A 14795-nucleotide genomic window follows, 5' to 3' on the forward strand; every position below is an offset into this window, starting at 1 on the left:
GGCTTTTCATCACATGGGGTGGGAGCATCCATGTTCTCACCAGCCTCAAACCGCAGCAGTTACCACTACACGGCAGAGCCACGTGCGATAAAAACATGGTGTAGACCCACGGCCAGGCCTAATGCACATTTCACTGAATGGGAATGAGATGTATTTTATGTCCTTAAGGCACATTAAGTGCTTAGAAGTTAATTGGCATTTAATTAGCATAAATTAAGCTCTTTAATAATACTCATGGAAAAACAAGGCAGTGTTACAGATGCTTTATCAAAAGTCACCCTGACAAAAAATGAACGTGCTGAACACATCAACAGCAAAACAGGGAAATACCCGTAGCTGGGTACAGACGATCCTGCACCATCTGCCCCCTCACCTGCGCCTGGGGATCACAAGTACCAGTGTCACCAACCCAGTGGGACCAGCACCGCTAGTCCCCCTTGCCTGCTCCTGCTGGGAGAAGGGCCCTGGAGCTGGGGTGCAGGATGGAATGGGGGTGCAGCATGGAGCCGGCCCCATGCAGAGGCAGCTGCAGCCACCAGCGTGGTTCCTGTGGTGTCACGGGCTGTGCTTCCTCTCAAAAGGGGAAGGTGGGCGCCCATCACCCTCAGTGATGCAGCCCCACTCCTGCAGAGCTCTGCACCCTGAGCAGGGGCCCGGGCCCCCATGGCAGCTCCCCAGGGCCCCCAGTTCCCACCAGCACCTGCTCCTGTGCCCCTAAGGGTCCCTCTGGGGAGGAAACAGTTCCTTTGCTCTTCATTTGGCATTTTTTGTGGTGTTGCCATGACAACCATCCTAGTGACAGCTTCATGGTATTTGTCTCCTTCTGTGGGCTGCATCATTTTGCTTCCTGAATGAGCAGCTGCCTGTGCCCAGTTCACCTGGGGCCCACGCTGCCGTGATGGGTACCTGGATATCGCATCCCTGCCCAGCCCCAGGGAGCTGCCTGCTGGAAGGGATACAGGCAAACACACAGCCGAGGCAGGGATGCTTTAATTCTAGCATTTCCTCAATTCAGCATCTCTCCAGCCTTGTCCTTTTTTTAAAGAATAATACATCTTTGTGCATGTGTGCGTGCCTGCGTGGGTCACCTCCCGGGCTGGGGAAAACAACACAAAACAAAACCAAACACCAACAAAAAGGCAAGCTGAAAATAGAGAGGTGACATTGTGCAGGGCCCTGCCAGCCCCACGGGGACATCAGAAAACCGGGAACATCCTCCCTGCCACAGCAACAGTTTTTCTGCCCAGGAGGGCATAGGAAGCACTTGCTCTGCTCCAAACCCACCAACAACAGGAGCCCTACACACCAGGTCGTGGCCTCGGGAAGATGCTCTTGCTCCTGTTACAGCATCCCAGCAGGGGGGCAGGAGAGCTGGAGCTGCTGCTGGCCCAGCCCAGCACCAGGCTGACAGCCACAGCCACCCCCGCTGGAGCCCTGGGCATGGGGCAGCGGTACCAACCCCCAGGACACAGGGCACCCTGGCATGGCCCTGGTTGGATGGACCCTGTGCTCAGGCGATGCCGGGGGGGCTGGGAGCCTGTGTGCCCTGGTGGGGGTCAGAGGATGTTCCTGGGTAGCCCATCCCATAGCAAGGGCTGGCAGAAGACCAGGGGAGAGCAGTGCTGCCCGGTCCTGCTTGGTGCAGCTGGGCTGAATTCTATCGTCCTGCAGCAACATGTGAACCACCTCCCGAGCACGGGCTTCCAGGGGAGGTGGGCGGGATGGCGAGGGCAGGAGCAGGGGCTAAATGCTGGCTGTGCTGAGCTGCAGCCCAGGGCAGGTCAGGGATGGCAGCACATACAGCGCCCCGCACACGGCATCACTTCAGCAGCAGGCGGACAGTCTTGTCCCCAATCAGGAACCTTCGGGGAGGTAAAAAAGAGAGAAACTCTGGGTCAGCATTTTTGCTGTTACAAGCGTCAGAAACCCAGTGCCAGCCTGAGCCTGGATTCACCCCATGAGAAGACACAGACAGAACAGTCAAATACAAGGAGTTGGAGGCAGGTTGGATCTTTGCTGTCACCCTCTTCTCGTGAGGAAGAGAAGAAAAAGGAGTCTCCAACACCTGCACATCTCTTGAGAGAAGCGGCTGTTTGCAGCCTTGATCCAGGGAGAGGGACAGAGCCCCCAGGGGCTGACAGGGTGGGAAAGGGGGTCAGCCTATGCTTCTCTGTTCCCCTGACCGCCACGGGCAGCACGTACCTCACCAGCACTCCAACAAGCAGGGCAGCGGTCATGGGCCCTGCCCAGTACACCCAGTGGTAGTCCCAATAGTTGGCGACCAGAGCTGGCCCGAAGGCTCTGGCAGGGTTCATGCAGGCTCCGGACACGCCACCTCTGCAAGAGGAACAACCTGGCTGCGTCACCCTGTGGGACACAAGACCAGCACCCACCCCCACGCCTGCACAGGGCCATGCACAGACTGGGAGGTGCTGGGGGGGCAGTAGCGTCCCCCTCCCACGGCTCCTGGCTGCGTCTGGCCCTGATCGGGCTGCTCAGCAGGTGCAGACACCCCAGGGTCCATTGCAGCACAGCTGCTTGGTGTCTCAGGACAGTTCCCTTCCACGATGCCCAGAGCTGAGTGGCTGCTCTGCTGCAGCGCAGGGACCAGCCCAGTCCTACAGCAGCCGGTCACCTGCCCTTGCTCACCAGCAAGTGCAAACTGGGGAAAACCCAGAGTGGGGTGGAAGCACCAGTGCCAAGACTATTTTGGGGCTTACCGGGAGCCGGGCTTTTAAACAAGGAAAGCTCTGTGACATGCATGGGTAGCAGAGCAGGGCAGGAAAGACAGTAGTGTTTACAGATTAGAAACAACTGCAACAGATAAATATTTGCACATGAGGTTTGTGCAGTGTTTAAATAAAGCTCCGAATCCCACTAGAGGGGGCACTGCCTTAACTAAACAACCCATTAACATCCAAAATTGCATGCACTCGTTATCTGATTGCAGTGGCACAAGACCCAGGCTGCTTGCCCACAACGCCCGCCTGCGCCGAGCCTGCGCTTGGCAGCGCTTCCAGCAGCCACGAGCACCCTGGCAAGGAACGGTTCCAGATAAAGCCTCTCCTGTTTGCTCAGGGCTTCCTACAACAAACATCACCTGTGTGGCCTTTTGGTTTTATCAGCCCATGACAGGTACTTGTCACAGCTGCTCTGGCTGACATGCCACGCGCTGGGCTCCAGCTACCGGCCCCTCCTGCCCCCGACTGGGTTGCGCCCAGCAGTTCCCCCCAGAAATATTGGGGGGCCAGGGGACTCATCCCCAGCCTCTGCAGTGTGCTTAGTTCTCCTCAGCTGCCCTGGCCAGCAGGTCCTGTGCTGTGCTGCAAGGGAGCCCATCCCATCCCATCCCATCCCATCCCATCCCATCCCATCCCATCCCATCCCATCCCATCCCATCCCATCCCATCCCAGGTGCGGGATGCAGCAGCCATGATGCTGCCCATGGAGGGCTGGGGGATCCCTGATGCTGTTGCTCAGAGCAGCCCCTGGGCTCTACCCACCCAGCCCCACAGGGAGCTCTGAGCATCAGCTCTGTCCCTACAACCTGTGGTCTCATCCTGACACCCTGCTCAAGGCACCCTGCCTGGTGACAGTGGCTGCTGGGGTGGATGGCACCAGCTGGCCAGTGGGGACACGCATAGGGAGAGGACTCGCAAGCTCACCCCGCCAGGATATCGACTGTGACCGTGAAGCCGATGCAGAATGGGGCTAGCGGGGTCTTGGTCTTCTCATTGATGGCGCCCATGCAGACTGCCAGCACCAGGAAGGTGGTCATGACGATCTCGCCCGTGATGACAGAGGGGATCTGCTCGTCGGCTGCGATGCTGCTGAAGGCTCCTCCGCTGGTGTTCATGTATCGCTCGCTCACTGCCACCACCTGCACAGACAGCCTGGTTGTGCCATCCACGCGCCATATTGTGGGCTTGAGCTGGCATATGTGCTCAGCCAGGACAGCGTGGGCGGCATAGCGTAGGGTTAAAGAGGAGCTAATCTCAGCACTTTTCTCCTGAAAGCCAGCCTTAAGTGCCTGGCAAATACAGATTCATTAGTGGAGGTTCTCCCAAGATAGTGAGCCAGCCACTGCTCTCTGGGTGGCATCAGCCTCACCCAGTTGCCAAGGGGGTTGTGGTAGCATCATGGCATCGTGCTGCTTGGTGTGGGCTGCCTGGACGCTGGGAACTGGCAGCACCAAACACAGATCAACCTCACAGCACAGTGCTGTAAGTGGAAGCACAAGCAAACATCATGTGTGACAACAGCTGGAGCTGCAGAGGCACCGTGAATCGTCCTGTGCCTAAACAGTGCGCCAAAACAAACCTCCAGGGAGCAGTTGCTGTCAAGAATTAATTAGTCGAGCCACAGAACGCTGTGCAAAAGCAGCACCCCCACATCTGCACTGCCAGACCCAAGCCTGCAAGGGGGTAAATTGTCCAAGTCCTGCAGTCAGACCCTGACAGACCCAGGAGGAGGAACCGGGCACCAGACAACCCTGTGCCCACACAGCACACCTCTGAGCCACGTCACCCTGCGAGACATCGGTGCTCTGAACTACACACAGAGCCGACGCACCGTGGCCCCCTTGCCCTCCTCCTCACACCCAATGTGCTGGAGACCCCAGGGCTGGGCACAGGGAAGTCCCTGCACCCCAGGTTAGCCCTGGGCAAAAAGACCCCCCTGGCTGTCCGTACCTTCGCCAGACCGGCTCCTATCACCCCTCCGCAGAGCTGGGACACCCAGTAAGGAATGAGCATGGTGATGTTCAGCCCGCCAATCAGCCACACGGCCAAGGACACGGCGGGGTTGAAGTGGCCTCCGCTGCGAAGGAGAGAGTAGCATTGGTGAAGGGTTTGTCCCTGGAGGGGTCACTCCTGGGGGTTCAAGCATCACACTTGCTGTGGGCTGGAGCCACAAATGCTTTTTGTGTCCCTCCCATGAGAAAATGCTGCAGAAGAATAGAATCCGGACATTTGCTTTCCCTGCATCTGCGGCTTCAAAGCAACAGCATCTTCCCGCTGGACCCCCAGCCCTCCCACAGCACTGCTGTTCCGGGGCAGTAAAGGGACAGGGTCTGGGGTTGGATCCCTAGAGACCCCAAGGTCATTCCAGGGCCAGAGAATCAGGGAGGAAAGGTACCCCCTTCCCACACCGATGGGTATCCCCATCCCCACTGCTCAGAGACAGGGTGCTGACAGCGGGTCCCCAGCCTGGCAGGACACGTCCCCAGGGAGGCAGGGATGGGGACAAGCACTGTCAAGCAGGGCTGAGGCCACCTCCTGGTCTCAGCAGTGCTGCTGAGGGTTTCAGGGTGTATGTCTCTCTGCTTGATGCAAAGGCACAGAGGTGTCCCTGCATCCCTGCCCGCTGCCCAACGTGGCCTGGGAAAGGCTGGCAGCAGCCACCGCTCCCCTGTTACAGGACCCCGATCATTCATCTTGAAGATCACATGCAAGACAAACTCAGATACCTTCTAATTAAAACCGATTACCACGGGACACGCATTAATGAACAGGTTTCATAACCCATCAGCCCTAATAATAATTGCTGGTGAAGGCGATGAGTCAGAGTGTCTAGGAACTATAATTACATCTTATTCTTCAGCTGTAATTAAGTACCCATCATATGAGAGCAAGAAGTTGTGTTTAGGCTACCAAACGCCTTGGCTGGGTAGGTCTTGGGCTGCCAATGGCCCTGGGCAGGGTGGGAGCCCAGGAGCTACAGGAGGACCTGGCTGCAGATCCACCCCGGCAGAGCACCTGCCCAGCCATGGCATGGACCGCAGCTGAGCCTTCATCCCCGGCCATGCTCCTCCTCAGCCTCGGGACACAAACCTGTAAAACATGACTAGGGGGTAACACATCTCCCTGCGCAGGACCCTGAGCCGGCTCCTCCTGGCTTTGAAGCAAACAGGGGCACCCAGGACACCCCTTGTCACACCCCCCATGGCCCATGGATTCACTGTGCTCAGGGTGCAGCGGCGCCCGGGTTCTCTGCCAGCACACGAACCCTGGGTCACCCAGTCCCAATTGCACTAGCCTTACCCTGTGGCGTTATCCCTCCTAATCAGATGCTGATAAATTGTTAGTCAGTTCGCTCTGGAGTCCAGGGCTCACATGCAAGCCCAACCCAGCTTGTGTCCCCCCCCCATCCGTGGGCTGCACAGAGAAAAGGAATGAAACTCCACAGGGACCATTTCAGATTCTCCCTTCAGGATAAACCTGTATCTTAGCATCAAACGACACCATTTCCAACACACACATTTGTTTAAATCTTGCTTTTGAGAAACTGAAACAATTTATAAACTAAATCCAAATTTTTCACCTGAAAATGCACAGGGGAGTAGCATACTCGTGTCAAAATGTTTCATTCTGACATCCTTTAAAAAGAAACGTCTCAGCTTTCCAAAGAAATGCTTCTCTTTCAGTTTTAAGGAGTTGTTTTAAAAGGGGATAAAAATAAAAGGTTGCAATGAAGAGCCAAGCAAACCCCCCCACGCCCGGGGCAGTACAGACGACCACCACCGAACCATGAACCACGAGGCTGGACAGCAGCTCCACACTCCTGCCATCACCGACGTTTGTGCAGGAAAGATCCCAAAGGCAGAGTGTGGGGGACACCAGCATCTCCTCCTGCCCACACATGGACACCCCGTGAGATGGTGCAGGGGATCCCGGCCCCCCCTTACCTGATGCCCCCCAGGATGGCGATGCTGAGCCCCAGGGCCAGCCCATGCGCCAGGGCGGGCTGCAGCCTCCCGGTGCCCCCAGTGTCCTCCACCACCGAGAGGCAGCCGATGAAGATGAAGAGCGCGCTGCCCAGCAGCTCAGCCGTGCAGGGCTGGACGTAGCGCTCGAACCAGTGCGGCTGCGAGGGCTGGGACCTGCTGTCAATGTCCATCATCACCTCCTTCTCCTGGGGCTGGCTGCGCTCAGCCGTGGCCATGAGCGGGGCTGGGATGAAGCTGGTGGAATCCTGGTGGCAGTCAGTGCCACAGGCACAATGGAGGAGATGCTGCAGAGCAGAGTGTTCAGGGTGCCTCAGATGCGGGAGGCTCAGTTCCCTGAGGGGCTCCAGTGCAAGGACGAGGACCCTCGAGGAGCACCCGCAGGCTCCCCTCCACCTGTGTGAAGAGATAGCGGATGGGAGGCTCTAAAAAACCAGATCGGATTTGCATTGTTAAAAAAAAAAAAGAAAAAATGGGGGCAATAAAAGCTGATAGGCCAGCCCCCAGGAATATAAAAGCTCCTTATCACTGCCCTTCCTTGGTTCAAGGCTTGCTTTTCCCCCCCCCCCCGCCGTGTTTTTGTTGTTGTTGGGTTTTCTGCCAAGACTTCAGGACCCGACTCCTTTCCTGTAGGTGCTGGCACTCCAGGTACCTGTGCTGAGCCCAGCTGGGCTGTTTCACCCAGCGGCTTTTACCCGCTCATGCTGCAGAGGGGGAGCATGTGCCCCAAGGACCACAACATCGCATGCATGGGCACACAGAGATCCAGCAGCAACCTAGGAAATGGCTCACGTAGCTCTGGGGAGGGAAAAAACACTCCTCATGAAAAATCAGTCCCAGCCAAGGCATAGCTCTTTGTAAGAAAATTAAGATGAGAACCAGAGCCTGTCGCAGCGCAGTGCTATTGGGAGCCCCGAAATGCATGGGGATGGATGCAGGAGAAGCAGGGGAGGCTGCACTCGGGACCCGCGCTGGGGTGGGTGAGCAAACTGCAGCCCCCAGCCAGCCCAGGCTCAGAGCAGCGTCCAGGGCTCAGCGGGGAGGGCAGACACCATCAAAAACTGCTGACATTGGTACCGTTGTGCACGGCAGAAACGGTTTTTACTTCGGGTTACTGCAGTAACACTTCAGAGGCTTTAAATCCTTAAAGATGGTATCAGCAGAGAGCTGTATCGCCAAACCTCTTCCTGCAGATCCAAGACAAGCGGTGGGGCGACTGGTTCGCCTCGAGTTACCAGAGGAGCCTGCCTGAACTGCAGGCAAAGCTGATTTCCCAAAACCTCAGCCCAAGTCCTGCCCAACGCTTCTGACGCAGGAGCAGCAGCTCTGACCATCTGTGTCCCCTCATGCTGCTCTCAAATTAAAGATCACTGGTGATGGTGCCTGGGGACCTACTGGCAGCTTTGGAAGGTGAACTTCACCCCATACCTAAAACCTCCACCGCACCCCATAGGGGCTCACAGCCTAGCCAGCCAGCCAGACCCAGGGCACAGCAGAGGCCATGGGGCTGCAGCCTGGCTGGGGACACCGGTGTCACCGCCCATGCCACCCCACACCACGCTGCACCTCCTTGAGCAATCGCCGGCAGTGCTCGTGTTTGTGGTGGGTAATTAAGGATTGGGATTTATAGTTGGTCTTTTTTTTTTCCCCTCTTGTAAGCAAGGGTAAAGAACACCACGGATGTTTTATGATGTTTTCACAAGACACTGGGGATGGGAAGGAAATTTCCACTTGCCTGTCACAGGGATGGCTGTTGCCAGGCACACGCCAGGAGAGGGTCAGGCCAGAGCTCTGGGGAATCCCAGCTCCAGCACCTCTAAATGAGCCTCTGCCAACCCGTTTCTCCTCCTGAGAGCTTGTTTCCTACAGACAAAAGGCCTTGGCAGCAAGTTAGTGAAATCATAGGAATACAGAGTGAGTGGTGGGGTTGGTGGGTTTTTGGGGGTCCTCTTTGAACTCCCACACGGACCCACGGGACAGGAAAATACCTGATTCCATCTGAGCAGCTCACGGAGCACAGACACCTCGGGCAGGTTTTCACCAGTCTGTCAAATTCATCTGCCACCACAGCTCCCAACGCACCCCGATGAGGGGTTTGTGAGAAGGATTTTAACTCCTGCTAAAGGAATCCAGCTTTCACCTATTTTCCAGGGTGTTTATTATGAGAGGTGAATGTAACACATATCCAGGTTTCATCTGGTGCTTCTCACCAGCAGCTCTCGAAGCACCGTACCAGAGACATTGGCACCACGTCACAGCCGGGCTGCCCCAGGTCACTGGCAGCAGCACCAGAGTCCATGGCAATGCCATTGCACCCAGCCCGCGGCTGTACCAGCTGCAGGTGTCTCCAGTAGGGTGCTGGCACTGGAAGGTCAGAGCCCAGAAGTGAAGATTAACTCCACGTCCTTGGCTTTTAAACATTTACCATTATTGTTTGAGGAGCTGGGATGTTTGCCTGAGCCTTCCAGAGGAAATGCTCCACATTCAGGCAACAAAAGAACTAATTATTACTAAGCACAGGACTGAAACAGCAAAATGGAAGTGTGATCTTTAGGGGATGTGTTTCACTCATCAGTAGGAGCTCCAGCCAAACGGCTCCGCACCCAGTGTCAGCGTCGCTGTGTGCCACGCGGGCCTGGCTGGGAAAGAAAAGAATAATAATTTTAAAAATTATATAAAAGTCCATGGAGGAAACTTGCTTGGGAAATTTCAGCGCTGTGCAAAACCCTGACTGATTTGTTTTGGAAGTTTCGGGAGAAGGAACCATTTTTTGCAGGGCCATGGCCACTGTGCCGCTGGCAGAACAGTTGGGTTGGCAGTTTCTTGCCTTTTCTCTTGGAGCCCAGGGCACGCTGCTGTTCTCACCGTGGCTCGGGGTAAGGACAGGTAGAGGGAAAACAATGCCTCCCATATGTAATTCAAGTTCACCTTATAAACAGAGACAAAAATAAAACAATAAAATCATTATTTTTTCAGCACCTCCCATCTGTGGCTTCCAAAGTGCTCTCAGGCACATCAATCTGACCAGAACCTCCTGAGGGACAAATGAGTGACCTCTGGGCTCATCCCCAAATCATCTCTGACTCCATAAAACAGCAAAGGGGTAGAACTGGACCCAGTAGCGTGCAAGGACAGGTGGGCAAAACACAACCGGCCCAGGCAGCAATGACTGAAGCTTTCAGCTGTGCCAGGACGGGCCAGCCAAGGCGCACGGGTTGCTCAACACAGGCAGAAGTCACCACACCTGCCAGGGAACCCCGGCTCGGGATCCACCAGCCGGGAGAGGCTCGGGGCTGCCCGGACTCTCCCATGCAGCCCAAGGGTCACAGCAGCCACACACCATCTATTTTTATCTTCATGAGCTGGCAGAGGTGTGTTGGGTATCTCGTTTACCCTGAACTGTGACTTGCTGGCAATGACAACTCTCAAGTGCAACTTGTTTATCATAATACATAATAAGTGATGGCTACAGACTTGATTTGACATGTCTCTCAATCCAACATTCCTCCTATATCATTCTGAGCAGAGGCTGCTCCAGCATGGTTTTTTACTTAGTGATGCCACTAATGTGCAAAGAAAACCGCCCTGCTCTTACCACCCTTTGCCCCTCACGGATAAGATTAAATACTGGGAACCAAGGTTTGCTCAGTAAGCTGGATAGAAACTGTGCTCCTATGAGAAGGCGTGGGGATGAGAACAGATATAAGTGTCTGCTAATGTGAACAGATTTATCTGTCCTTGTTTAACGAATTGGTGCAAGCACAAACAAGTGACAACAGCAACTGTGTCAATTAGTAGAGGAAATGGTGGCACAAAACCAGCAACAGCTTCCAAAGATCCTTTTTAGGAACCGTAGAGAACTTTTCGCACGTCCACCTCTCCTTTATCCATCCCCCTCCAATGTTTCATTCTGTTTCTTCTGCTTCATCACACAGATCCACAACCTTTCATTTGCTTTTCTACAGGAACCATAGTGCTCAAACTCCAAAAAGCACTTAAGCAGACACTTAAGAACATGCTCAAGTGCCACTAGCATTTAAAATGCTGAAGTGTATAACTTGAGCATATGTGGAGTCTCTGTTGGACCAGTGCAGGTACATTTTACAGGACAGACTGGTGTTGCTGCAATGAAAGACGCTGGCATCGCCAGCATCCATGGTCAGCTCTTTTAACGGGCAATAAAATAGGCAAAAGCAAATCATTTGACACTGCCTTATCTTTACAGTATTTATCTTGGAGACTTAATAGTCTTAATGATTAAACAACCGTTACTGAATGAGAACTTGCAGAATTATTTGCAGCTCGTAGCAGAAAGCTGGGTGAGCTGACCTCTGCCCATTTATAAATCCTATATTGCATCATGGTTGTACTTCAAATTGCTACCGTAAGACTCAAGTGCAGATGGAAATTTCCAAGGGTTCTTAATACAGACTTACCGTTGTCTGTTGGAAACCGGACAGATTTGGGTCAGTTTTGCCTGCACAGCGTAGGCTGGTTTGCAAGAAGGGCAAATAACCGGCAGGATGAAGACACGCTCAGACTTTAATTCCAGTATTGAACATTAAAATCCACCAGGCTCTGAGAAGGGACGGATGCTCAGCCCCATGCAGCGCACACACACACACATCATCCTTGTGATCTCCCAGCACTTGGCTCCTTATGACCACCTTGTAAGGCCAACCACAGCGGAGCGTTTCCATCCTCAATAACCACATTTCCCTGAGCCCCAGCAGCACAGAGACCTAGAAAACCTTGTAAGCACAAAATAAACGACGAGTAACTCTGTAGAGCAGCTTGAAATGCTCTGTGCTAAACTAACAGCTGCTTCTCATTCAGTTCCCAGAGCTGGATCATCCCTGTAAGGAACTAAATAATTTAATTTTCTAGAAGGGGATTTCTGTCATTTATCTTTTGAGAGCGCGTGGGTCACCTGGCTGGAGGACAGGCACAGCGAAGTGTTATCACCCAAACTGTACCTGAAGCTTGGACAGGGTGAGGATCAACACACAGGACTCAGCACAGAGCAGAAATGAGGATTTTCTCATACCTAGCAGGAACAATTTGTGAGTGACACCTCAGGGGCAGGTGAGGACCATGTGCTCCCATCCCTCGGTTTGCCATGGCAACTGCACTCGGCATCCTCCTCCTGCAAACGCTTCACAACCACCGGCACGGGGAGAAGCAAAAGGATTAACAGCATCTGGCTTCGAGAGCACAACCAGCAAGTTCCTGGGGCTGTCCCGGCAGAGCCCCCGCAGCAGGACCCGCACGCTGGGGCTGACACCTTCACCACAGGTCCCAGGTCACCCATCCTCCAAGCACCCAGCACAGGGACAGCCAGACCACACACCCGCAATCCAAACCCAGCAGGAGGATGGGGGAGACGCAGATTTTCAGGTGCTCCACAACCCATTAGCAGCACAGTGAGGAACAGCATCGCTGTAGACCTGCAGCAGAACTTCTCCTGCTGATGACACCAAATCTCCTGCTGTTACTACAGACACAGGAACTTCGTTCAGGAGGAAAAGGGAAACTACTCCACGTACTTTTAAGTGCCCTACAATGAAATGACACAGGTGCGGCTACAACACGCAGACCAGCGCTAAATTCCAGGCTGATCCGAGCCATCCCAGTGGCCACAACAGAGCAGTGACTGACCCAGAGGCGGGTACCAGCCGGTCTAGCTCCAGAAGGCCAGGGCCACCTCTCCTGACCAGAAAACAGTTCTCGGTCCTTCTCGGCTAGTGGTTTCCAGCAAAGCAGCATCGTTTCTGCAGCACCAGGCACTCTCCAAACCCAAATACTCCCTGAAGAGAGGTGAAAGGTTTTAGTTAGTGTAATCACGAGAGCTAGACTGCCCGTACCCATCCTGCCCGCCGGCTCCCAAGGTAAAAGTTCCACCGACATCTGCCACACACCAGCAGATTCATCATTTCCACACACAGAGGATTAAACTAGGACAAAGAAGACGACACAAAAAGACTGGCTGGTGGAGCACAGGACCAGCTCCTGGAGCGAGCACTGTTCAAAACCCATTTCTATGAAAAATGCAACGGCTCAGCAGCTGCGTCTGGGATGTCGACCAGTTCAAAGGGAACAGATTTGTTTGTTCCAGAGCCGGTAAGACCCCAGCTTGACTCCCACTCAGAAAGCTATTAATATGTCACAAGCAGCTCAAGGAAGATGCTCTCAAAGGGAGTCTTCCCAAAGTTAGATTGCTAGTAGAGATGGGGCTTTTATTCTACTATATATTTGTCCATTTTATTCAAAATAAATCAGCAGGATAGCCTTGCCGCAGCACGAGCATTGTCACTGCACAGGAACGCAGGCAGTGCAGAGGGTGTTATGGGGCTTTTGGTTTGTTGATGTTTTGATTTTTTTTAATGTCTGATTCTTACTAACAGAGATATTAACTGTCAGGTAACCTGTCAAAATCAGCTATGAGCAGATTTGTGACAGTACACATTGTCTCGTTTTCCCCATTTTCATACTTAAGCACCTTTGACTCAGCTATTTCAGATACTTTTTGCATGTTAATTCAAATCAAGAGTTTTTCCAGGCCAGACACCATCTCTCAGCGGGTGCTTGCGCAGCACCCAGCGCAGGGGATGCTCCCCCAGGCACCTGGATCCGAGCTGTTGGTGGGTGGAGATCAAGCAGCACAACATCAAAGAGGACGGCAGGCAGATCAGACATCGGTAAAGCTGCACCACGGACCCAGAGGCTGCTCATCCATTAATGAGTTCTCACTCTGTGAACCGCAAGGACAAAAACTGCATCTATACAAGCCCACAAGAAAGTAGGAACTTGCTTTTATAGCCACTAGAAGGAGGATTCTGAGAGGTGCTGGGGATGCTGCCACAGCAGCCGTCACCTCACACGGTCCCACCAGCAACCCCAGGGACGCAGATTGAACCCGCTCGTTCCCACAGGACAGAAACGCTTCTACACGAGGTTAACGCACACTGTGAGGACAGAGCTGGCCTGAGCCAGATCCCAAACCACACCACTCTGCTTATTAAATAAAAGCGTTGACTTCCATTATCTCAGCTCACCTCCAGCAAAAGGAATCTCAAACCCAGCACCGGGTCCCGGCTCAGTCACGCTCCCCAAGTGCTACAGTCCACTCTGAATGAGGAATAAGTAAAATATTGATTCTTGTCCACTTCAGGAGCACATCACTGTTTCTTCAACATAGAAACAAACCAAAAAAGTACCCAACTTTCAGTCTGGCTTCCATAAAAATCACATCTTTGATCTAGCAAATGAGTTTGCAAGACAGCGCAGACCCCACAGGAGCAAAGCTCTCATGTGAGTCAGAGCATCTGCAGGTGGGAGGCCCTCGTATGCTGCATGTTCATTAAAAGCAAGAAAAGCAACTTAGTGTTTGACAGCATGATCCAACATGCGCCACTGATGAAGTCCAAAAAAGTTTGAGGATGGCAGGATCCAAATAAAAGACTTACCAGGATTTAGATTTGGGAAAATAGCCTTTAGGGAAAGGAAAAGGGCTGGGGGGCAAAGGGGCTATTTAAGTCAGGATTCTGACATTCTTCACGGCTGTAATATACCTATTCATTAGGAAGGTTATTTCCTTTCTCCTTGAATGTAGAATAATAAACAAAACCAAACAACCAACCAAAAAACCCAAACCATACACACAACCCCCCCCCCCAAAACGACTAAACCAATGCCCAACAAAATCCAACAATCACACAGTGGGAACGAAAAATATGCAAAAACTCTAAGTAACAACAGTGTGAAAGCAGAACGGCACCCACAGAAGCCACAGGACGTTAAACGCAGCCGGGTGACTGTCCCTGCTGCCCAAGGACCAAAAGGCTCATCAGCAAGTCACCTCCCCAGGGGACAGGGCAGAGCAGTCACCCACCAGGGGACCCCCAGGCACACCCGCAGGCTCCGGCTGCAGCTACAGGAGGAGCTTCAATAGCAAGATGGAAAAACAAGACATCCCCTCTGGTCCCCTGCTTTTGCAGAAAGGGTCAACGCTAACGCAGACACAGCTCGCACATGCAAGAAGATGGGTACAGATAAGCCCCAACCAACATCT

General features: G+C 53.6%; 1 protein-coding gene across 1 annotated transcript; it reads right to left on the minus strand.

Moving 5' to 3' along the window:
* Positions 1-999: 999 nt before the first annotated feature.
* AQP8 (aquaporin 8) lies at positions 1000-7109 on the minus strand. Its single transcript, XM_065851118.2, has 5 exons — positions 6686-7109; positions 4692-4818; positions 3666-3880; positions 2203-2337; positions 1000-1862 (listed from the first exon to the last, which is right to left on the minus strand). Exons 1-5 carry the CDS (start codon positions 6940-6942, stop codon positions 1820-1822), a joined length of 777 nt encoding a protein of 258 aa, XP_065707190.2. The 5' UTR covers positions 6943-7109; the 3' UTR covers positions 1000-1819.
* Positions 7110-14795: the final 7686 nt, after the last annotated feature.

This window comes from Patagioenas fasciata, chromosome 15, assembly GCF_037038585.1.
Source record: "Patagioenas fasciata isolate bPatFas1 chromosome 15, bPatFas1.hap1, whole genome shotgun sequence".
NCBI classification, from domain to species: Eukaryota; Metazoa; Chordata; class Aves; order Columbiformes; family Columbidae; genus Patagioenas; species Patagioenas fasciata.

What these genes read in the sequence shown, in the direction of transcription:
- AQP8 (XM_065851118.2), bottom strand. Translation starts at nt 6,942, where the DNA reads ATGGCCACGGCTGAGCGCAGCCAGCCCCAGGAGAAGGAGGTGATGATG. An exon ending in TAGGAGCCGGTCTGGCGAAG is followed by an intron (nt 3,881 to 4,691) that starts GTACGGACAGCC and finishes CTGTCTGTGCAG; the next exon opens with GTGGTGGCAGTGAGCGAGCG. An exon ending in CTTGTTGGAGTGCTGGTGAG is followed by an intron (nt 1,863 to 2,202) that starts GTACGTGCTGCC and finishes ACCTCCCCGAAG; the next exon opens with GTTCCTGATTGGGGACAAGA.